Source organism: Pyxicephalus adspersus, chromosome 11 (genome assembly GCF_032062135.1).
Source record: "Pyxicephalus adspersus chromosome 11, UCB_Pads_2.0, whole genome shotgun sequence".
In the NCBI taxonomy this organism is placed as follows: domain Eukaryota; kingdom Metazoa; phylum Chordata; class Amphibia; order Anura; family Pyxicephalidae; genus Pyxicephalus; species Pyxicephalus adspersus.
In genome coordinates this window covers 34,099,233-34,123,199 of record NC_092868.1, presented here as the reverse complement: position 1 = coordinate 34,123,199, position 23,967 = coordinate 34,099,233, and the positions used below count along the sequence as shown (strand labels likewise).

The 23,967-nt window shown below is 38.0% G+C and overlaps 1 protein-coding gene across 5 annotated transcripts in view; it reads left to right on the top strand.

Annotated features, from left to right (window-relative positions):
- The window catches only part of CADM1 (cell adhesion molecule 1), a 222,268-nt gene that overhangs the window by 120,609 nt on the left and 77,692 nt on the right, over window positions 1-23,967 (top strand). For all 5 annotated transcript variants that reach the window (XM_072426808.1, XM_072426806.1, XM_072426805.1 and 2 more), the window contains 3 exons: window positions 8,665-8,811; window positions 21,607-21,759; window positions 22,490-22,627. In XM_072426808.1, coding sequence (XP_072282909.1) covers window positions 8,665-8,811; window positions 21,607-21,759; window positions 22,490-22,627 — 438 coding nt within the window. The remainder of the gene's footprint in view (window positions 1-8,664; window positions 8,812-21,606; window positions 21,760-22,489; window positions 22,628-23,967) is intronic.

Below are 23,967 nucleotides of genomic sequence, written 5' to 3'. Positions count from 1 at the left end.
TGCTAGATCTAAAACAAATGACAAGATGTTATAGTGAGTCTATCAGTTATAAGAAACCTTTTGATTTGTTGAGAAGTTGTTGTATCAAACCTCCAACATTATGATGTTTTCAAGAGACTCTGTGTCAGACGTCAAAGAGAAGTATTATGGGTTTGGAGGCTGAGGGTTGTGTTCATCAAAGAGTTTTATTTTTCACTGTGAGGGGGAATAAGACATTTTTATGTTATGTGAAGGTTATACAACTGTAAGATATTTTAAACACTAAAGTGAAACAAATAAGAAACTTACAGTCTTTGAAAAGAACCCTCACTAACAAATGTCAAAAATTCAGCTATGTTTTTTTAAAGGCTATAGGCTTGATTTACTGATGGCTTTGATTCTGTGCTATGTAGGCCAAGAGGTACTTTTTCCCAAGACCTCCTTTTTAACCTTTTTGCAATGTCCTACGGGGTAGCGCTTTGCAGTAATGGACATCCTGTACAGTTTAATGTATTTATGATATTATTGCTATTTTTATTTGATATTTCTACAGCTTCCCTGATGAAAACTAAGACATGCTACACAGCTGTCCCAGGAGATGAAAAGGGCAGTTTACTAATGTGAAGCTTGTGAAAGGTCATTAGATCCTTTGATCAGCTAACATGATATTTTAGCTTACGGTTATAACGTTAAAGTTGTGTGGCCTCATAGCAAAGTTTTCAAAGTCTCTAGTAGATGTAAGAGATGCTCTGAAAGCCTTTGCAGTTTCTAAACTCCGTTTGGGAAGAGAACTGAAGTCCAGGCAAATAATAAAACCCCATATACATGCAATTTATGGAAAAGGAATCAACAGTTGAATTTAAATGCAACTAGTTTCAGTAACTGGACACCTGACTTGATTTAATTCCCTTGTAATATACTGTGTACAAACTCGAAAAAAAAAGAGAAAATTCAAGGCCAATCGGGTGTCGTACATTCACATGTGCTAACAATGAACATGTGGCTTGCTAGTCCATGCCTTTTATTGTATTAAATATAACGGTTTGTAATTAGTGGGTAGAGTGGGCAAACATTGGCTGACATCTTCAATTACACATTCACTACTTTACAGTGTGTGAATTTCATTTAGGCAGATCATGGAACGCAGAATGTTGCAGTGATGCTCTTCAATGCAGGCACATTGGGGTGCCAATCGATCAAAATCAATAGCAATGCAATGCATGTTCATTACCACTCAACACATGCCCCGAAGGTTTGTAAACCAGTGTTCTGTAATCCGTAGATCTAAGTGAGGACAAGCTAGAAGACTTTTCTGATAAACACTTCATCTCCTGATCTCCAGGATCTTTAGAATAGCGATACCTTTCTCGACATACCAGATTTCCTCCTGCATATCTCATTGCAATAGCTGACAACTGTACTTACACAACATTACAGTCACAGTCTTTATTCCATCAGTGATCATATAACTTATTTTATTTGTCACCTAATCAATAATTAATAAGCGTGATCTATCAGCTGTGTGTTGAGATGAGGCAGAGAACAGATTCTCTACTCCTTCCTGTGAAGTGTGTTATACATTATCGTATTCGCTCAACACCTGGTGTTCCTATGACATGGCAGAGATTATTGCTCTTACAAGTGGTGTCACACATTACTGCACTTCTATCATGTACGCTCCGATTTTCAGCATTTATAATGCAAAACACGTTCCCAGCTTTAGATGGTCCTGTCACCTTCACATAAAACACACTAAGGCTTAATAAACAGTACAAAGTGCAGAAACCCTAAGTAGCCAATTATATTTCAACTCAGCTTGGAATCAAATATATAGCCATGGATTATAAACTATTTCCTCTGTGTACTTTTATAGATTAGGAAATTTAAATATTATCAGCCTTAAATATAATAACATTAAGTAGTAATATGTACATAATATTTGCAGCAGGTATTTAAAATAACTTTTATAAGCATATACATGTTGACAAACACAATACGTTTTAAAATATCTGTTACAATGGAATTAATTTGAAGTATTCAGAGATTGTATTTAGCTTGGAGAGTGGAATTGGTTTTGATCATTGTACAAAATATCGTGGTATAAGCACTACAAGGATGTTTGGGGTAATGCCCAGAAGAAATTTATCATCTGCCCCCTGTTCCAAGGGCAAGGTCATTTTATTATTACTTAGTGTGATCTCTGAAGTGTGAGTTGGCTTAGTAAAGCTTATTTCTCCTGGACTCCAGTATCATGTGGGAAATATCCTTGTGTCCAATGAAAAGTATTCTAATCAGTTCATGAAACAATACTGACTTTATTTGTTGCTGCAATCCAAGGCACTGTGGTGTTGATAAAGTTACCTAACCACACACGTTAGAATTTTTGGCTTGTAAATGGTTGCATTGTGGCAAGTTTACCACCTATCCAGCATCTGGTTGCAACCAATAACCAACCAGGAGAAGTTACAGGTGGTAAGAATTGGTGTTTTCTAGGCTAAGACTATAGGAATATTTTTCTGGAGCTGGTTACTCTCCACAGGAAGTTCAGGGGTATATTTAAGATCAAAGCCGGGGTTTCTTTGTACCTATTTCTCACAAATGTTTCCAAAATGCCTAAAAAAAAGCCTAAAACTGCTTACGCAGCATTTGGAATGAGTTCAGATACAGGTCTATAAAATAAATGAATAGCCTACTACCCATAAACCAATGCATGTGGGGCCTCAGCACTGCCTGCAAAAAACTGCTCATCAACCTCATTAATTCATAATAATATTAATAAACTGACATTTTAGTGATTCCTTTATTTTTTTTTTCTAAGTGGGGAAACTTTTGGAAATCGGTTATTTAACCACCCTGAACAATAAGCTGGGGTCACTTTGGTGTAGCTTTCATTTTCATTTTTGGCTTACTTTAAAGGAAGTACCACTAATGCGAAACAGTGGAACATTCAATAATCTGTGAGTCAGTGACTCGCCAAAGAAATGGCATAAAGATGAACTGGATGGCATTAGAACCTGACAGGTTCCCTAAATTGTGTTATAATTATGAATGCAGATACTTAAAAGGTAGAATTGAACATTAAAAGTAAAAATAAAGTATAATATAGGGAACATATCAAAGTAATAACTGTGCCCAACCAGAATGTTTTTTTTTTAATATTTGATTCCTCCTAGAAAATGTTAGCACATTTCTGGTGCTCCTTGATATTCCTGTTCTCCTCACTATTGTACTTGCTGGAGGCTCTGGCATAAGGAAGCAAAGCTCTGGCTCTACAAAGATGTTTGTGCCCATATAGAGACATTTCTGGATAAGCCATGGAGAGACAGCGACGGGAAGCAATACTGGTAATTAGTCCTCTGTCTGCCTATTTATGGCTACAGGTCCCCTATAAGGACGCTTTACTGTGCTCCAAATCCAGTTTAAAGCCAGAAAACCTTACAATTGGGCAACTAGCATTTCAAAAAGTTCAGCAATGGCACCCCATTTATTTCTCCCTGGGAATCATTTTAGCTGGATCACCCAAATGTGTTGAATTAAGCATATATTAAATACTCTTAGGTTGACTCATTTTTTTAACGTACAATTAAAAAGAAATTTTTTTTAGCTCTCTAAAACTCATGCTTTAGCAAGCTGTAACCCATTGTGGTGTGTTGCAGTGCATTTTCACCCATCGCACATGAATTTAATGTAATTTTTTGTAAATTATGTATTTTATTTGTAAGTAAGGTCTATTGAAAGCAATGAATTTCACCTTGTCATTGAATTGGGCCTGCATTGAGCGTGGTATGAATGTGTCTTTAGCGTTTCCTCACTTCTTATCTGCTAATTAGGCGTTTTCTCTCCATCCAGTTGATTGGAAGTCCCAAGGGTGACTTCTTAGAGATATTACCATACAGCTTTAATTTCACTCTAGGTTTCTTTTCTTCTTCAAACTTTTTATTTTAGTGTTTTTTAAATGCTTTGGTTTTTCGGCCAGCAAAACACTAATTTTCAATTTCTTCCTTTGATTTCTCCAAGAATTTGATGGCATTTGACTCATGGGAAAGTGTGAAGTGGTTATAGAACTTATGATATAGAAACTCTAATTGAGTGCTAATAAATGTTCTCTTTGTAGAAACACATATTTAATGCACAGTGGGCCTTTTCTATCAGATATAGAAGGTATTATGAAATGTTTTAGTAATGTTGTCTTCTCTCTCGGGATGTTGTGTTATATGAAACATTAGGCTAATGTTCTTTTCGCACAGGGGCTTACTTTATGCAGTATAGGCTAATTCTGTGTACTTGTACTGAATCTCACGTGATTCATGATGTAGTGTAGTCTATTGTTTTCCCCTTTAGTGTGATGTATAGTAATGTGCAGGTTATCTGACAGGCTAATGCTTCGCATTCGGCAGGTGACTCACACAATGCATAGTCAATATAACGCTGACTATGGCTTAGCGGTATCCAAATGGGGTGTGAGACTGAGTGCGTACAGTGCTTTGCTATCAATTTGCTGATTTTCTGACAGTTTTGTTAAATTATTAAGATGTGTGAATAGCATGGTATTTACCTTTGGGGTCATTCAGCGTCTTAGACTGAAGTTTGATTTAATACACACAAACAAATAATAAAATCCTCTGCATAATGCTTAGCAAATGCATGTGTTCGATATGACACAAGACCTACTATCTGCACCAAACCACTCCACAAATTAGGTGTAAATGATTTTTAGGTTTTTTTTTTTTCAAAATATAAACGCTTTTTACCTTTATTGTTTTTGAAGACACAAGAGTTTAATAGGAGGTACGTGGAACAAATACCTTCTTGCTTTCACTCCTTTTCTGTAGTTATACAACAAATCCAGACAAGATGAAGGTTATCAAGGTATTTGTTTCACTGTTGTAGAAATGATAAAGGGCTTGTATTTTGTAAGATATATACACACACTGTCTGGTTGATAAAGTCACATGCTATAATATTTTATTGGACCACCTTTAGGATTGATTACATTTTGCCTTAGTGTTATTTCAATACAACATTTTTTTTCCATCTATAGTAGCAGCAGTCAGGCCATGTCTTCTCTGGCACATCCCAAAGATTCTCAATGGGAATAAGGTCTGGGCTTTTTGGTGGCCAATCCATGTGTGAAAATGACAATGAGTGACAATCTGAGCCTGATGAATGCTGGTATTATCATTTTGGATAATGCCTGTTTGTTCAGGGAAGATAAAGTCAATTTATTAGAAAACCAACTGACCTAATTTTTTGAGTACATAAGGTACCCTACCTAGACCTGACCAACTGAAGCAACCGCAGATCGTAAAACTGCCCCCACAGGCTTGGGAACTTTCTTTCGGGCACATAGTGTATATTGCTAGGTAGATATGATGATGATGACTCTATAGAAGCTAACAGGAAACATTTAGGTTGCAGAAATGGCATCCTACAAGAATAGCTTGCAAAGAGCAACACTGATATGTCCCATTTTTTGTCCTAAATTAGCTTTTCTTGCTATCTGTTTCTAGGTCAGGCATCTACAGTAGTTCTAGCTACTGTGGTCAGTTGTATGTGAATATTGCTTTCCATTTGAAGCGGTCTGCCATGTAATTTGTAGTGCTCTTCATTGGGCCACATGTCATCTCAGTTGGCCATAGCATTAGTCATTGGTTCCATGTGGAGCCATGCATGTGCGATAGTAGAAGAGGAGAACTGTGCACACTTCATAATGGCACACATAAGGATGCAGTCACTGCCAGCCTGCTGGGAATCGGGGTGATTACTGCTGAAGCATGCCCTGCTTTGTGTGACGCCCATTACATTCACAGGCGTCTCTTGGCCCCGCTGTGGACCTGAACCTATCTTTGCCTGATTAGAACAGTGCTGTGCTCCTCAGGTCTGTGCAAATAGCACCGAGTCACCATGGCAGGGACTGAAAATCCATACTAATAGAATCCATCTTGTCATCTGTAGCACCGCAACGCAGATCTTATGCAAATTGTCTACTGTTTTTCTAATATACACCGTGTACCTGTACCATGAAAAGAGTGACTTTTTCCCGACTGGTTAACATGCGTAATGATTCTTTTTCAAGGCTGAATAATTTTATGACACATGCCGCTGAATGCTTATTTATGTAAGGGATGGACATTTTCACTACTGCATCTAATAAATTGAGGTTTATAATGTATGAGCGTAGATCCAGAACAAGGGTTGCCAAGCATTTTATGTGCTTCCCTTATGTTCTTTATAACCCTGGTCTGCATTATGGTTGAGCAAGAAATTATGCATTTTTTTAATATTATTATGTACATGACCTCAATTACATACATTTTATTTTTAATAATATACTTAATCTTTAGACAGCGCTAAGTTAATTAAAAGTATGTTATATTTATAATGGTGCTGGAGCTGATTTTACCCTGTGGTAAATCACCATAATTCATTTAGACTGCTAGTATTTTACTGTGCTTCCATTTTATTTTCTATAGCATGTAAGGGCCCTTTATAATGAGGCAGCACCATGTGCTGCAATCCATGTCACCCTTTTAGATTTTACTTATGTTCAATCTTATGCAAATGTAATACTGAAAATTGCATATAGGTTGGTTGCTATGGATGGCAGTACTTTGCACTTTGCTCTCGGAGGTTAAGCTGACCCAGAAAACAGATAAATAGAATATTACAATACAAATATGGGAGCTGCTTTTCCTGTTGGAGATTTATGACCCCATGTTGGTCTTTCCTTTCTACCATGGGCTTGATAATTAGGGGATTATGGGAGACTGCTTTGTACAATATTGGCTATTAAAACATGTTTAAAATATAGTATAGTAAAAACTTTGTTGTTTTCCATCTGTAAACTAAAGCTGTCTGGACATGAATAGTTTTTTTTTTTAAATAATCTTTATTAGAGTCAATAAGAATCACATTAACAACACTTAAACAGTGGTACATAAAATTATGTTACATTTGTTGAGATAATACCAAGGTCTCAATAATAATAAACTTAATTGCACAATAAATAATATCCCATCATGTCAAGGGTATGTATTCGAGAGAACATTTCAATAACAAGTTTCTTCTGCTTGTGCCTCTTTTTTTTTCTATTTTTTATTGGGGGCTGATGCTAGCCTGGCAATGGTTTCATCAAACAATTTTTTACCAATTAACAATGTATAGTGTTAAAAGGTGAGTAAAGGGGTAGAGGACACAGGGATGGGACAGCTTGGATACTGCTACATTACTTGATAGATTACTTGATAGTGGTCGAGAGTAAAATGAGTTGAGTGTGTTTCAAACTAGAGCTGTAAGAGAGAAGATGTGGGTGGATAGCTTATGAAATTTTTGCTTTTATCTGATAAATATCAAAGCTGGGGAGACATCAAGAGTCCTATAGACCCCAGATGCTTCACTAAAATGGAACCTTCACTCCATCCAATTATGATAAGTGGTAAAAAAAAAAAAAGTGTTGAAAGCATTATCATTGGGCACACAATTTAAAGACATGACTATTTGGGATCTATTTTTTTACACATTTGACAAGTCTTGTTATATTAGAATTTGTGTTATTGTGCACAAAAAATAAATATATTTTTTTACCTAAAAATACAGGGTTGAGAAACTGTAGTGTAAATATTGTGCAACATAAATACTTGTAACTTCCATATCTTGATTTCACCGATTCCCTGTTAACAAATATACAATAAATGTGTATGTGGTTAGGTAATTTTCAGGCTTAAATGGAATACAAATTGCGCTGGTTGGGAAGCGGTTCATCAAACCTTCATTTGTTCATTTCCATTACATTGTCATAGGGGGAATAGCAATTTAGAGGTTTTTTTTGGCAAAATCAACAGGCATTTACTGAACTTTCAAATAAATGCAGCTCCACATTCATAAACAAATCAGTTGAAAAATATAACATTATATTCATGGGTTTAGTAATGTTTATTGAATGTTTTCCGTTTTACTTTAGGCCTGATTTCAGCATAACCTGTTATATCCAAAAAAACACGTAGGTCTTACGGAGCCTCAAAATGGTTACAAAGTCCTACACAATCACTGTTTATAAATATCTTCAGATTTGTCATGAAAGTTAACTTTTAACACTCATCAAGTGCTGAAAATACGAGGACATCTTTTGGGGCCTCCACATGATATCAGTCTGATACCAGGGTGTGTTCAGCAGTTTACCTTTTTATGAGTGTTTAAAGATAAATAGACATTCCTAATATATATATATATATATATATATATGTTATTATTGAATCCTACACTGACAAACTTTTACAGTGTGATGTTTAGCTGGAGCCACACCGGAACAGGTGACTAAACATGAAGGGTGCACTGCATCTTCCTAGTTTGCTTCTGCAAGGATTTGGAAAGGTGCCCAGCACTGAGTGTCAAGTTTTCTGGAAACCTGTTTGTGAGACACCCACTGAACAGACCTTCTTCTTAAATAATTAAAGATTGGTGGAAAAAAATAAAAGTTTGATTTGTACAGTACATATTTAGACACATGTTGTGATAAGGTGAATTTTCCCCTACAGAGTGTTTAGAGTTGTCCTGATTTGCAGACATGAGAAGATTGTGTGTTTTTAATATATGCATTTTTATTCTAATAACATAATGTAATTGTTCTTTCCATTGCTCTCTTCTGGTTTTGCTGTGTACTTATCTACTATGTTCTGTGTGTTTCAGTGGAGCGCCAGAACCTGGAAACAGAGAATGTGACAGTGGTGGAAGGAGAAGTTGCAACGATCAGCTGTCGGGTCAAGAACAATGATGACTCCGTAATCCAGTTGCTTAATCCCAACAGACAGACCATCTACTTCCGAGACTTCAGGCGTAAGTTTGTACAGTATGCATGAATATGTGTAGACTTTCTAGAGCTCCCAGTGGTAATATCAGTATTCAGTCCTGAATACTGAAAGATCTAGGACAGGGGGTATATAGAGATCCATTTTTTCTTTTATTTGTAGTTTTGAATTTAGTGTAAAAATGTCAAAATCCCCTTCAGGTTTCTTTTACTTGCTGTACAGATTAGGATACCTAAATATTGGCACGGAAAATTCCAACATGACAATTCCAGGATTCATTGAACAGATTGTGAAAAAATAGTTCAGAGAGCATAAGACATAATTTTCACACATAGATTGGACACCACAGCCAAACCTTAACCCCACTTGAAATCTTTGGGATGTGTAGAGGAAGACTTTAATCCCCCGCTAGCAGTCTAATTCTGTCTGTATTTTCATGCAAAAAGCATTACATTTTTTTGCATGGAAATTTATTTTACATTGCAGGCCTATAATTTTTAGGCATAACTCACTGAAATATGTCCAATATTTAATAAATTAAATACCAAACTTTATATAAAAAAACACAAAAATCTGTTAAAAAAAATACAGAAACCTGTACTATAACTGTACAGTAGCATGCATAATATCTTTATATTATATAAAGATGTCTTTTTTATTGGCCTCAATACAGCTATTTTTTATTGAATCCAATACAAAATTATCTGAATTTCCGGGATATTCCGGAGAAACCCCGGAGATCATTTCTGCAGTCGCCGGCTGAAGATGGAAGAAAGAAGACGTGTCTTGAGGACCTACAGGGACAAGCAGGACGCCGGGGGACGCCAACGGAACAAGGTAAGTGTTTTTTTTTTTAAATGTTTTTAGAGACCCTGAGTGTGACTCGGGATTACCGCTTTTAGAATGTAAAATGCACCCCGGGTCACACTCGGGATTACCGCTAGGAGGGTTATTCAGCAGCCTGACTCCTGACTCCCATTTAAATATTGGTATGACTTTTTTATACTTTTTTTTTTTAGGCTATCTGCTACAGATTTTGTCAATTTTTTTGCGATATTTTGGTCTGCCTTTGGTATCATCACTTTGTTATGAACACCTTGTAACAGCTAACACCAGCCTTTCTCAACCTTACCAACCTTAATCCCATAACTCCCGGGGAACCCTTTGTAAAAACCAATTTATTAGGGGTCATTGAGAAAAAGCTTCTTACATCAGTGGCAAATGGAAAAAATTCCCCCTTTAATGTTGTGACTAGAATGCCCCCCTTATAGACGGAAGAATATTAATGTCATCCAGCTGACTCATTCCACATCATTAAATATGTCGTCAATAAGACACCGTTCAAGGAAACCTCAAGCAACTTCTGGAGGGCCTTTGGGGTTCCACGGAACCCTGGTTGGGAATTGGTGGCATAGAGCATAGAACACTGAAGAGTCATGTGCAAGAAACCATAGCACCTGGTTAGAGATCTGTCATGGCCTACTCGCAGTACTGCCATTGGCACGACTTTTAAAATTAACTCTGAAGTGTTGTTCCATAGTTCATTCTTTTCACGTCTGCTACATCTTGTCAGCATGTTACATGTAATGTCACCAGAGTTATTTTGTATTACAAGACTGTCCTGGCAGTAAGAAAGCAACAAACTGTTTTTGACTTAGATTGTTGAAAATACTAATCCCTCATTAGAAACTAAACTAATATGATGTATGTAATTCTCCCAGTCGTCTGAATATTCATTGTCTGTAAGTAATATTTATCTTTCTTTTCTCTTCTAATTCCCTGTTCTAGTTTGTCATTCTCAGTAATGCTGTCCCCAGCATAACTGTAGAGTCTATTATCCAGTGTATTGCTGTAATGCGTTATTAGTTTCTTAGCTCTGTAGGATGGCTTATTACAGGTAATGTTGTGCATTACTCAGCAGTACTTCTTTTCTTGTCTTCTGCCCTGTTACTCTGCAATACTTAATTATGTATTCTCTGCGGTGCTGGAGAATTGTCCAAATCCATTTGGCGTGTGCTTAAACTGTAAATGGCTGGTAAAAGCTCTAATGATGAGTCCCCAGTCCATCACCGAAGGTCACATGTAGTGATTTTTGGTGATGATGCCATAATTATCTGCAGGAACTTGTACTGTTGTTTTCTGTGGACCACTGTGATTGATTCTTCTTCCTAAAAAGTAAACATTAATAACTAAAAGTAGAGCAGTGCTGTTGAGAGTTTTGCTGGGTTTTCTTGTAATGTATATTAATCATGTCCTGTAATTTGTGTGGTCATGGAGATACATTATATATTTAATAGAGGATAATAGGCAGGTCTATGGGCAAATAAAAAGAAAAATTCCATAGATTGTGCAGCATTTCTGTTGCCTATCCCACTACTCCCCACCACCGCTCTATTTAACAGCGTGACGAAACTGTTCATTCTGCAGTCAAATATTGTTAACCAGGATAGCCTTGGATTTAATTGAACTTGAATACCAACCATTCTAAAATGTTAACTTATAACAGTTGTACTGCATATGTCATAAATATGTCTTCATTAAAGCTTTTACCAGCTATTTACACCTAGATTAACAAAATATAATGTCTTGAGTCATGCACTCAAGAAACAGACCCTCCAAACAAGCAATAAAAATGTTAGAGCAGTTCAGTGCAGTGTGTCATAGGAGAGGCACGTGTGTGAGAACCGTGGTCTGACATTAAAACATTATTTGAGAGTTCAATTGGCCTTTACATAAGCAAGCAATAAAGTGCACCTCCAAACTAATTTCTTTTGGGGGGGGGGGGAGAAAGGCTTTCACTATTTGAATATAAGCTAGCTGTTCTAAACCCTACCTGTAACTTTTAGTTTTGTTAAACAATCTGATCTGCATGTATATGTAGAGTAAAAACACCATGATATGTATTAAAACAGAAAGCATTTATATAATAAAGATTTAAATACATTCATTTAACCCCAATACAGTTACAGAAAACAATATTTCCACTAGCAGTCCTTAAAATCCATTGGCTAAATGAATGTGGGAAAACAACCATGGTGCCACGCCCCTGAGGATAAGAGTATTGTACTACCATTCAACCAAAAAAATGGAACAGCTAGTGATCCTTTGTCTATCTGAGCTATACAGACACCTGTAAGTCAACTGAACTGTCAAGTATTCATTGTTGATATATACTTGTTCCACTGTGTCCCTTGTCATTGTCAAATTAGTCCACTTTAGTGCCTCTCAACCAGGGTTCCTCCAGAGATTGCTAAAGCTGCGTACACACCTGCAATTTTTGTCGTTGGAAAGGATCTTTCACGATCCTTTCCAATGACAAGGGAGTGCACGATGCATGAATGGTGCTGTACATACAGCACCGTTCATGCTCTATGGAGAGGGGAGGGGGAGAGCGACGGAGCGGCACACTGCTGCGCGCTCTCCCCTTCCCTTTCATTAGGATCGGCTGTCGTCCATCGTCCGTGGATCCGGCAGGTCGGTCGTCCGGATGATGGACGACACCGACTGTACACACACCAGATTTTCGCCCGATAATTGGCCGATGCCGATTATCGGGCGATAAAAATCTGACGTGTGTACGTAGCTTTAGGGTTCCTTAAACAATGAGCAATTTGTGACTGTCTGGTCAGTTTAACTGATACAAATGATCTTTTTGGCTATCTGTAAGGGTCATATTCTTCCCAATAGCCAGCAATGCAAGAGGCTTTCTTCCTATTGACCACCACCATTACTGCATTGAGTAGTGGTTCCCTGAAAATTCTATCAAGGGGTTCTCCCATTAAGGAGGTTGAAAAACACTGTTCTACAATAGGGTATTTGCACAGAATAATATCTTGTACCCATAACCATTGCAATCATTCATATTTGTGCAGTGTTTTTCCCTTAGAATTGTGTACTGTCCCCACTCAGAGGCTGATCTAATCCTCTGAAGCCCAAACAATGCAGAAATATGTGATTTCAGGTGAATCTGACTTTTGATATCAGACGTCAGATGAATTATGTAGATGAGCAGTAGACACACATTGTATGAGGGAGATGTGCTGGCTGTGAAGGCGGCTCTAGCTTTTTCCGTGCAGTAATAGAGCTCTCAGTGAGACTGATGAAACATAGGCCTATTGCCCATAACACCCAGCAAGATGCTTTCTTTCATTCTGTCACTCGCACAAGGATAATGAATAATAGCTTCTGACTGGTTACCGCATGCAGTCATTTGACTTTTCCAGAAATTTGACTCATCGTGTGAAATCATCTGTAAAATTCCAAACCAGTCAATTGATTTTTGGATTGACTTATGTTTATCAAGATGTTTTCCTGTTGAGGAGCAACTCCAAACGACTAGACCAAATAGGCTTACATTATTAGGGAAATACTGCCAGTAAAGTCAGAAAATCTACTATGCTTACCTTTAAGTGATTCTGTCAGGAAGCAAAACCCCATGTGGTAAGGTCTGAGGGAAGCAGCTATTCTATGGTCCATGTGCTACGAGTTGATTCCCGTGCAGTGACTCAGTAAATAGGTTTATCTTTGCTGGCAAAGAACCAGTATGCTGCATATGACTTTTTCCATCAGAGCCTAATCCCACAGGTGTTATGTCTTGTGACTGATCCCTTTTAAAGTAAATTTAAACCCAGCCACTATAATTTCATCAAAGTCTTAGTTTGTTTATATCATTTTAAAAGCTATTTTTAGATATATTTTTTGATACCTCCAATGAAGGTCCATTTTCTGACTCTTCTTGTTACTGAGGGACAAAGTCCACTACTACAAGTGGTTGTACTGGCACAAGAGGCTAGCAAGCTGCTGTCTGGCTAGGAAATACCCAAAGACCATCCAATTGAATCTGAAGTATTGCATTGGTTTTGGGGTAAGTTGGGTTAGTTTAGCTCAGGTGAAGGGTACACACAAGATAACTGCAGAAAATTCCAGAATGTGATGATAGTGACAACAGTTAAGCTAGCAGACCAACTTACAGCACTTGATAAAAGCCACAGTGATATTCATTGCCGTTAAGTAGATAATTGTCTATTTTGATGCCAGATTTCTATGTTTATCTAGAACAGGGGTAGGCAAACGTTTATGGCCACTAGGCCATTTCAGGGGTGGGGGGAGTACACTAGCCCGGACTCTGAGTCCCACCCTAATGGCCCCGCCCATCAACAGGGAACGCCCCCTAAAGTGAAATCCCTCACCTCCATAGTTACCGCGCCAGAGGAATATCAACGCCGGCCGCGATAAATAGGGGAGCAACAGCAAGGAGCTCCGGTAGTTCCTAACTCCCCCTGGCAGATCCGGAGCCGCGAGTTGCCGGCCGGCATTAGGCCAGATCGGCCACGGGTTGTTAGACCAGAACCAGCTAGGCTGTATCTGGCATAAAGGCCGGAGTTTGCCGACCCCTGATCTAGAACAACTATTCTCAACCACAGTTCTTGGAAACCCCATGATTCCTCCATAGTTTGCTAGGGGTTCACCAAACGTCCTTTTTGATGATGCCTGCATAGTTCTGGGGCACCACTTTATAGAGCCAATTGCATGACTCCTAATGATGTTATTGGCTAGCTTTTAATGTGGTATTCTAGCCGCCGCTGTAGGGAAAGGGGGTATCTTTCATGGAACACACTACTTTAGAAGGCTTTTTTTCCCCATTGTTCCCTCTGAAAATTAGCTTTAGCAGGGGTTCTCTGAGACCAGAGAATTTTTTTAAAGGTTTCTTGGGTAAAAAGGTTGAGAACCTGCCTGTTGGTAAGTTCACTCTCAAGCTTTTTGTCTGTTTGTGGATGTGCTCATTGTTTGGTTAGGATGTGTTTAGCTTTCACTATTAGCGTAGGGACTTCATCACCCAGTCCACCCAGAACTGCCAGTTAAGTTTTTGGTAACTGCCAGCCATTGGAATACACAACAGGTTCCTAAAACTCTCGGGATTTCTCAACTAAAGAAAGCATTAGTAATTTATATCTCTCTGTGGCTTTTTTTGTTTCTTCTTTTGTTTTGTTGAAAAGTCTCAGAAAAGGCTGGTTACGCCCTTCCTTATCAGTATTTCTTACATTGTAGTTTCTCTATAGAAAGAAATGAGATAGTAGAACAAGCAGGAGGGTTGTTTGAGGAATCAGATTCCCAAGAATTTTAGGAAGCCAACAGATGATCCAGTGGCTGGAAATGACTGAAAACCTAGCTACCAGTTCGTGATAGTAGTTTGTTCTTTCTTTCTGTAGCAAATACAAAGAAATGTGTAAAGATCAAATAAATATTGTTTTTGTTCAAAAGCATTTTTTTTTAAGATAATAGAGATAATGCAATGAAATTGGAATCATACGGATTGCAGGCATGCATTAGCTAATAAATATAAGTTGTCTTATATAAGTCTTGTCCCCTGAATTAAAAAGGATCAGTGTGACATTGTTTCAAAATCCCTTTCTGTCTAGTTTTTCATTAGAATCATTTTATTTCTAAGTACCCAATTTAGTACACCTATATCATTATTTAATTCTAAATCGTGTAGCAAAACTACCCAGCCTTCCAAGATAAAGATGAATGAAAGCAATGCTTTTTTTTCCCCTCTTACAATCTAGGAATATTAAGTAAACGGTTATAAGATAAAGAATTTTGCTGTTTAAAGTGACAAAATAAAACAGTGCTGTCCTAGCTAAACTGGCAAACATTGTAGTATCTGTAGAGGAATTTCAATTGTGTTTTATTTATTATGTTGGCTCTGAGTGTAAACATTGTAATCTCACATTAATGTGAGGACAGACAAATATTACATTGGCTCAGGCAAACAAGATTAGGAGACACCACTCCTCTTTAGCATGGCATTGCTGGGCACAGTCTTGATTCATGGCCAACTGGTAACTGATTACATTAATCTTAAAAGACAAAGCTGTACAAAGAATATCTCAATCATTTGTGATAAACTTGATCCAGGCAAACTATAGGATTGTACTTGCATTCTCTGTGATATGATTTACCCAATCAATGGGTTAGTTATATTTGTGGATGACTTATCACTAATGAAAGTCCACAGTTCGTAAGAGTGGACAAGAGAGAAGTAAAGCTACGTACACACTTCCAATTATTATCGTCGGAAAACGAACGACGAACGTTCCTGCACGATATACAAGAACGATCGTATAGCACCGATCCTGCACATAGAGGTAACGACACGATCGTTCGTAGATATTGTACACACAATAGATACGATCGTTTAAGCGATAGAGGAACTATGTGCATGACAGGAAAGTGAACGGACGTTCGTTCATCACGCATGCTCTGAACATGGACGATCAACGAACGACCGTACACACGAACGATGTTCAACGATCGTCGTCCAATCCGATCCGCCGGTCTGGTCGTTCGTTTCCAGCGACTTTCCTCGTTCGTCGGCGTCGTTGGTTACTTTTTTACGAACGATTTTTTGCCCAATCGATCGTTCGTCGTTCGATTGGAACGATAAAAATTGGAAGTGTGTACGCACCTTAAGGTTCATGAGAGAAGAGAAGTAAGGGGCTCCCATTGTTGGCCTTCACTAGCCTCTCTGCTTACTTCTAGTCCCAGACACACAACAACCTTTCTGTAAAGTGCTTATCAGAAACGTCAGATTTCCTTTTCTGTGCACATGTGAATCTGGAAGGACGGACATATGGGAGCGAGCATTAACTTTGATTTTTTTAGGGGACATGTTCCTTATCCCTTTTTTTTAGGTTGGTCCTTACCAAGAACAGGCACACAGGTAATTTAGGTTGTCACTTGGTATGTACATGCTGGTCGCTGACACTGGTCAAGTTGTAAAGGAAGGTTAGGAATATTAGCCTTGGAGCATATACCCCTTTACAAGTAAAGATTTTGGTTCCCCCTTAAACAATTATACCTGTGTAAAATAACTCACTATCCAGATAGATAAGTAAATGCAGGAAAAAAATAAAAAGATACAAAATTAAATAAAAAAAGGAAATTATAGCAAAATTATTAAAAGAAAAAGAACATTAGAAAGGATTTGAGGAGGCTGGAGAAAATGGGAACAAGGGTCACACTGACACAAAACACTGTGTCTGTTCTGCTAAATGGTTCCTTTTAAAATAATGTTAAATGAATAAGTGCACTTTCCCATGATGCTCAAAAATTCACCTCCCCTTCATGCTAACCTAACCTGCCCTCCCCCTACACAGTACCCAAACTTACAGGGATACTTGACTTTTATGCAAATAATATGCATTCCCTTGAAACTATGCCCATCTAATGCTATACTTGCTGAGCCTGATTGGCTCAGTTCCAAGTCAGTTCAATTTGCATGACATGTGCAAGTTATTTACATAAAAGTTGATTTTCTGCATCTCATTACTATTTCTACAAGGTACCCGAATCTTAAAATCCATGCTTCAGCATTTGTTTACATTCCTCTGCCTCATTTCCTTCTTTTGCTTGTTTAGTACAGACAATGCACTTCTATGCGATAGACTAGTGTTTTCAACCAGGGTTCCTCCAGGATGCTAAGGGTTCCTTAGAAATGAACACTTTGTGACTCTCAGGTCAGTTTAACTGATATTAATCAACTTTTTGTCTATCTTCATTCTACTCACTGGCCACCACCACTGACCAATAATCTATGGATATAGTATAGAAAGGGTTCCCTGAAGACATGAGAGTTATTTTAAGGGGTTCCCTATGTAAAAAGGTTTAGAAACACTTGGCTAGACAGACAGTAGGTAACAAAAAAGAAGGGTGAAGGTGGTGGAGGAATGTAAATATATGCCTGAAGACATATTCCCTGAAGACATGAGAGTTATTTTAAGGGGTTCCCTATGTAAAAAGGTTTAGAAACACTTGGCTAGACAGACAGTAGGTAACAAAAAAGAAAGGTGAAGGTGCTGGAGGAATGTAAATATATGCCGGAATGTGGCCCTTTGGATTTTGGTTATTATAGAAATGTACTTGGAGAGTGTGCAATAGAATTAGTGTTGGGAGGTGAAAAGTGTAGCACACTAATATTAAAAGGAAGAGGAAACAGGCTGTAGAGCATTTTTCTGCTTTTTAGACCATACCTGCATGGTTACAACATCAAAAATAGAATATTATCCCTAAATACTTTGCACTATGTTTTCATGCTTCTGGTATCTGAAGTTCAAAATTTCAATTTCTAATGCTTGAAAAAATACAATTACTGACATTTGTATCAGTAAAGTTTATTACATTGGGTATGTAAATGTGTAATTCCAGCTTTAAATGGAAACCTTGGCCTCTATTATCTGAAAATATTTACTTCTGTGTACATATACAGAGCTGTGATATTTTCCCTTGACGCCTTCACACCACTGGTCAAAAAGTGGTGACAAACAACTATGTGCTTGTCAGGTCCTTGCAGGCGTTATGGTCCAGAGGCATTCGTCACTTTGCCCTTGAGAAACTGCCCTGGCACAATGTGAACATTTGATAGATTAAAAAAAGTCTGAATTCTTTCAAACATATGAAATTAAATATTATAAACTGCTCAGCAAAAACATTACAATCTTTCCAATATTGTATGGGTTTCTTCTTTTGCAGCCTAAACAGATCTGGTATATGTTACCAAAGTATAGTATATGGTGCTATATATTACTACTACAAAGTACATTAAGTAAGTATTACCACTAATATGCTACCAAAACGTTCTTTTAGGTGATGCTGGCCACCAGCCCGGCATAATGCATCCTTATGCCAGCTTTTCCTTAATCATTCATATGGTCATGTGATTCATCAGACCCGGCTACCATCTTCAATGGCTCCATGATCTAGCTCGTACACTCACATAACCCTTGTAGGTACTTTCAGCTGATTCTGACTTCATACACAGAATTAAGCTTTTTAGAAGTTTTTCCTACAGTAACTATTTGGTTAAATCAAGCTAGATAGGCTTTCACCCCATATGCCTATCTGCATCAATTAGTCCTGGGTGCACCTATAACCTTGGTGCTGGTTGACCAATATTTTAGTAGGTACTAACCACTGCAAATCCCCACAAGACCTGCAGTTGCTCTGATCCATGTTGCCTAGGCATTACAATCCCTTTAGATATAACTAATTGTTCCCTGCTACCTAATATGTACTACCTCTTGCTGGGGACCAATGTAATAAAAGTTATTCACTTAACTACCTGTTAGTGGTTTTAATATTTTGGTTGATCAATGTATATTTGCTATTCATAAAATGTTGATTAGAAGGCTGGATTTTATTTAGCATTAAAGTTTGATGGGTTTTTTATTGGGTTTTATTTTGCTCTGAAGGACATCTGCTTTTGCTTTATCTTCTTGGAGAAACATTGTTACTTTCTTTAGCCTTGAAGCTTAGATGATTTGTGAAAGTGTTACTTAGTGATAGATTGTTCAACTCATTATCCAGCTTCCTTTGCCCTCCCTAAATTATAACTGATTCATGCGGTATTATTAGCTTTGACTGTACAAGCGATTTTGGGAGATTAAATCTGGTGAGATTAATCGCATAAGAAAAGCGCGATTAACTGCGATTAATCTCATGACATTAATCACCCCAAGAAAACAACCTTTCCCTTTTCATCATTTGAAACAAGCATTTATTGTCTAGAATGCACCTAAGATGCCTTGAAACCTACAATAATTTACCTGTCCCCTGTAAACTGTATGGTAGAAAATCATTTCCATAGGTTGAACAAAACTTTGACTGGCTATAGGGTATTAGCAGAATTTAGGATGCTTATAGGGATAATTAAGAATAATGGGATTGCTGGACTGATGTTTGTTAAAACATGTATTCTGTGGGAAAACCTTCTCAAGAGATGACTTTTTATTTTGCTCATGATTCATTACATTTGCTGCATTTTTATAAACATGCAAATTTAAGTGATAAAAAACAGTTTTTGCGTTCTAAGAAAGCATCCAGAAAGTACTTTGTATTCTAAAAGTATTGGATGAACTGTTGGGGAGTAGCAGTTGATTTTTATCAACAGGGAGCGTGTTATGAATTCCATTTGTGGTTGCACTTTTTGTTGGTGCCCATTAAGCTGGCAGTGCCATAAGCTTTCTAAAGATCAATGTCCCACAGCACAGTAATAACCCAGCAACAGTATTCTGAACCTGAAGCCTTGCCAGCAGGGAACGTATAGCTCTTGGGGATACATCGCTGAGCAGCCTTGCTGGGTGTTGGAGGCACTGTTCCTAGACCATCTGTTTCAAGAAACATCTTTCCTAGTCCCAAAGCTGTGAGACTGCTGTTGAGTATATCCATCACAGATGATAGCCCCAACAGATTTGGAGCGGTCACTGTGACCCAAGTGGCACTCTATACCAGTGTTTCTCAACCATGGTTTCTCCAGGATTTGCTTAGAATTTCTTGAACGAAAATTAATTTGTGCCTCTCCAAGTTTATCTGACACCAATTATGTTATTTTGGCTATCTGTAAGGGTGAGATTCTTCCTACTGGCCAGCAATAGAAGCCATTTTTCTCATGACCACCACACTAATGTACTGTAAGCTGTGTATAATGTAATTATAGTAGGGGGTTTCCTGAGACCTGAAAGCTTTTTTTGAGGGTTACACATGTTTAAAAGGTCTACAAAGGATGCTCTATAGCAGTGTTTCCCAACCTTTTTAATACGGGAAACCCCTATAACAACTTTCAGGTCTTCAAGGAACCCCTGCTATAATTACTATATACACAACTCCAAATACATTAATATGTCAGTTGTCAGTAGGAGGAATCCCTCCTAACTTACTGGTCACTGGGAAAATTGTCCCTCTACAGATTAGCCAAAAATATCATTGGTATCCGTTAAACTGACATTACCCCTAGCAACCTCTGGAGGAACCCTGGTTGAGAAAAACTGCTCTATAGTATTCCTCTTTGCACCTCCCTGAGGAGCTACCTAAACATTTAAGAAGGAAGGGGCTGGTGCAAAAAGCAACAGTATTTTTAAAATGAAGCCCCCAACAGAAAAGAAAGTTTTGCTGTCTTGTATTGAGGACAGATGAGTTAGCACCCTTGTTGGCTGTTGGAGACACTATCACCATACCATCCATTTCGAGAAAAATCTTCTGTAGTCCCAAAGCCCTGAGTAAAGTGTTGGGTGTGCCTTGGATTTGATTTCAGCACGCTCTGCAGACTGAGGATTCTCTGTGGTATTCCCTTTGTGCCTTCCCAGGAGCTATTCAAAATGAATGAGGGGATTGCTGAGGAGCTTGGCTAATAAAAGTGCAGTGAAGCACATTGTAAGTTTAAAATTACTCAACTTACCTAAAAGGTATCAGCCCCTTCTTGATGCTCACATCACTGGGCCTTACAGCGAGATCTTGGAAAAGCTCTAGATCCTAAATCTCACAAGAAAATATTCTAGCATTGTGAGGGCTGAGATACTAAACTTTTCCAGGACCCAGTGAGAAGGCCCATTGGCGTTGATATTGACGGGAGTAAGGTTAGTAGTCTGTATTTTGTATTTGAAATTCAGGCAGTTGGAGGCTACTTCAGGCAGCAGCCTTGCCTTTTATACATAATACAAATAAGATCCTTAGCTCCTTCTCCTTAGCTGTCAACTTGACAACCATGCTGGTAGTTGTGGTTCAGTAGCTATAGATCCATGTCTGCACTTTGATAAGTCATTCCGGGAAGTCTCATACCAAGTGTATTGTAAGAAGTTAATGCCTAGTTTATCTTATTGATTTTTTAATAGTTTTCTTTTAACTCTATAATCCCTGACTTAATGGTTTTAAGTGTTTTTCTTTTAAAACTCAGTAATGTGCGTTTCTTCCAAGGCTTACAGCAGATGGTGATACATGTGGCTTTGCTTTATTATTTACTGGAAAGTACTAATATTCTTGAATTCCGCAGCTCTGAAAGACGCACGGTTCCAGCTGGTGAACTTCTCCAGTAACGAATTGAGGGTGTCGCTCACGAACGTGTCTATCCACGATGAGGGAAGATACTTCTGCCAACTCTACACTGACCCCCCACAGGAGGCGTACACCACCATTACAGTTCTTAGTAAGCAGTAACATCCTCCAACTCTTATCTTTATTGCACCTGTTTTCCTTGTCTTCTCTTCTTGATCACCATTTTTCTTGTATATCCATGTGCCTAATTTCACTTTCCCCTTTTCTACTTTCCCCTATGCAAGCATTTTCTGTTTCATTTATCCCTTCATAATGTCTAAAAACAACTGATGCTGCTGCATTCTGCTGACCCTCTCAGTTAATGAACATGTCATCTACATCTGTCGTGTCGCAGACAATCTGTCCTGGTCTTTAGTGATATTTGTGTTAACCTCTTTTAGTGCCTGGCCTTTTATCTCATTTGTCTAAAACCATTGTTCAAAGTCAGCTGTCCACAAAGGCCAAAATGTGCCGTGATCATTGAAGGTTTTTAATCCGGTCACACGTGTCGCGGCTTGTTTATGGAAAGCAGAGTGAAGAAAAACCGATCTGATAGGCCATAACAAGTAACATGATTGCAGCCGACATTCTTCCCCTGCAGGTTGGAAAAAAAGATAATGGCTGATGGGTTGCCAAAGGCAACAGTTTAATTTTGCATTGGTTTGGTTTTTAATAATGAGCCCCAGTGCACTTCATGTTATTAGCTTAAGCTGCTTTAAGTGCTATAAATTCCTAATTCTGTATCCTTTAGCTTTGGTTTCAATTAATCCAATAAACAGAGTTCACCATGATATTCACCACCTCTTGCTTTGTCCTTTCTTCCACCTTTGTGATTGTTTCAGTTCCACCAAACAACCTGGTCATTGATGTGCCAAAAGACACGTATATGGAAGGGGAAGAAGTGGAGATGAACTGCACAGCTATGGCCAGCAAACCAGCTGCAGTAATACGCTGGTTCAAGGGAAATCAAGAGATAGAAGGTAAGATGAATTAAAGTACTATAGTCACATGCCATGGTATATAAATAATATGAAATTACAAGGTATGTTGACCATATATACCAATGTATTGTAGAAGTAATACCCAGTCAGCCAGTGATCCTACAGTTGAAAATGATTCATGATCAAAAAATGATTGGTCAAGACAGAACATGACAAAGCAAAACCTGATTGTGTTCAATTCTCCAGTAGCCCCATAGATCATATTTCATAAACATTTGTTGACTTGAACAATCTTTGTCATGCAATCTTATAGTAATATTTCTTGTTTCTGCATTAGGTAGCTGTATATAAGAACATATTTACACCATCACACACATTTTTTTTTCAATATACATTGTGTTAATCAGCCCAGTTGTTGGCTGTTATTGCCAAAAAATTGGGCCCTGCACAGTTTTAAAAAGTAATGCAAGAATATGCATATGTGCATTGTGATGTTCTATAACTCAAATGTATTGCACTGTAGATGTGTGATGGTACAGATAACTTGGAATGAAGATGATAGTGGCTTTAAATTACAGAATGTTACAATAATGTAATGTAATCAAGCTCTTACGCTGCGTACACACGTGCAATAATTGTCAATGGAAACAAACGATCTACAACAGATCGTTCGATAACTGTTAACAAAAAAAGTGCACAACGACTGGTCAACCAATGAACGAGGAATCTTGCTGGAAACGAATGACCATCCCGGCAGATCTGATTGGGTGACGATTGTTGGTAATCTATCGTGTGTACGGACATTCAGTGGTTGTGGATTGTTCTACGATACACTTTCTCCTGTGCATGTCACTTCCTGCATCGTTTGAACAATTGTATCTAGTGTGTGTGTGTACATTGTTGGTGGATTATTTTGGAGTGATCGTATCGTTACAACATGAACAGACTTGCCAAATACGATGATTCAAAATAATCGTGAATAATCGTTGAGTGTTCGTTTTCAAGCGATAATTATTGCACGTGTGTACCTAGCCTTAGACTGATGTCTTGGACAATGTCCATTGTGCTTTCACCACAAAACATTTCAGCCTGAAGGTCTAATTATAGTAACCACTAGTAATCCAGTGGCCATATTTACCCCTGAATTCAGGGGGTTGCATCCATTGGCTAGATATCACCTAGGTCTTTTATTTTAGGCTTTCTGTATTGTAAACTACCTTTTGTGTTTTTTTGGCTTCAGTTTTTATTGTTTGGTAGATTAATTTAGCTGTGATATAAAGAAAGTATTTTCATCAGTATGTTCCAAAACATTGAAGTAGAAAGCCCTAACAGTGCCCAGAACTATTATATTCACTGCTAATATAAACCAATCCTGTTTC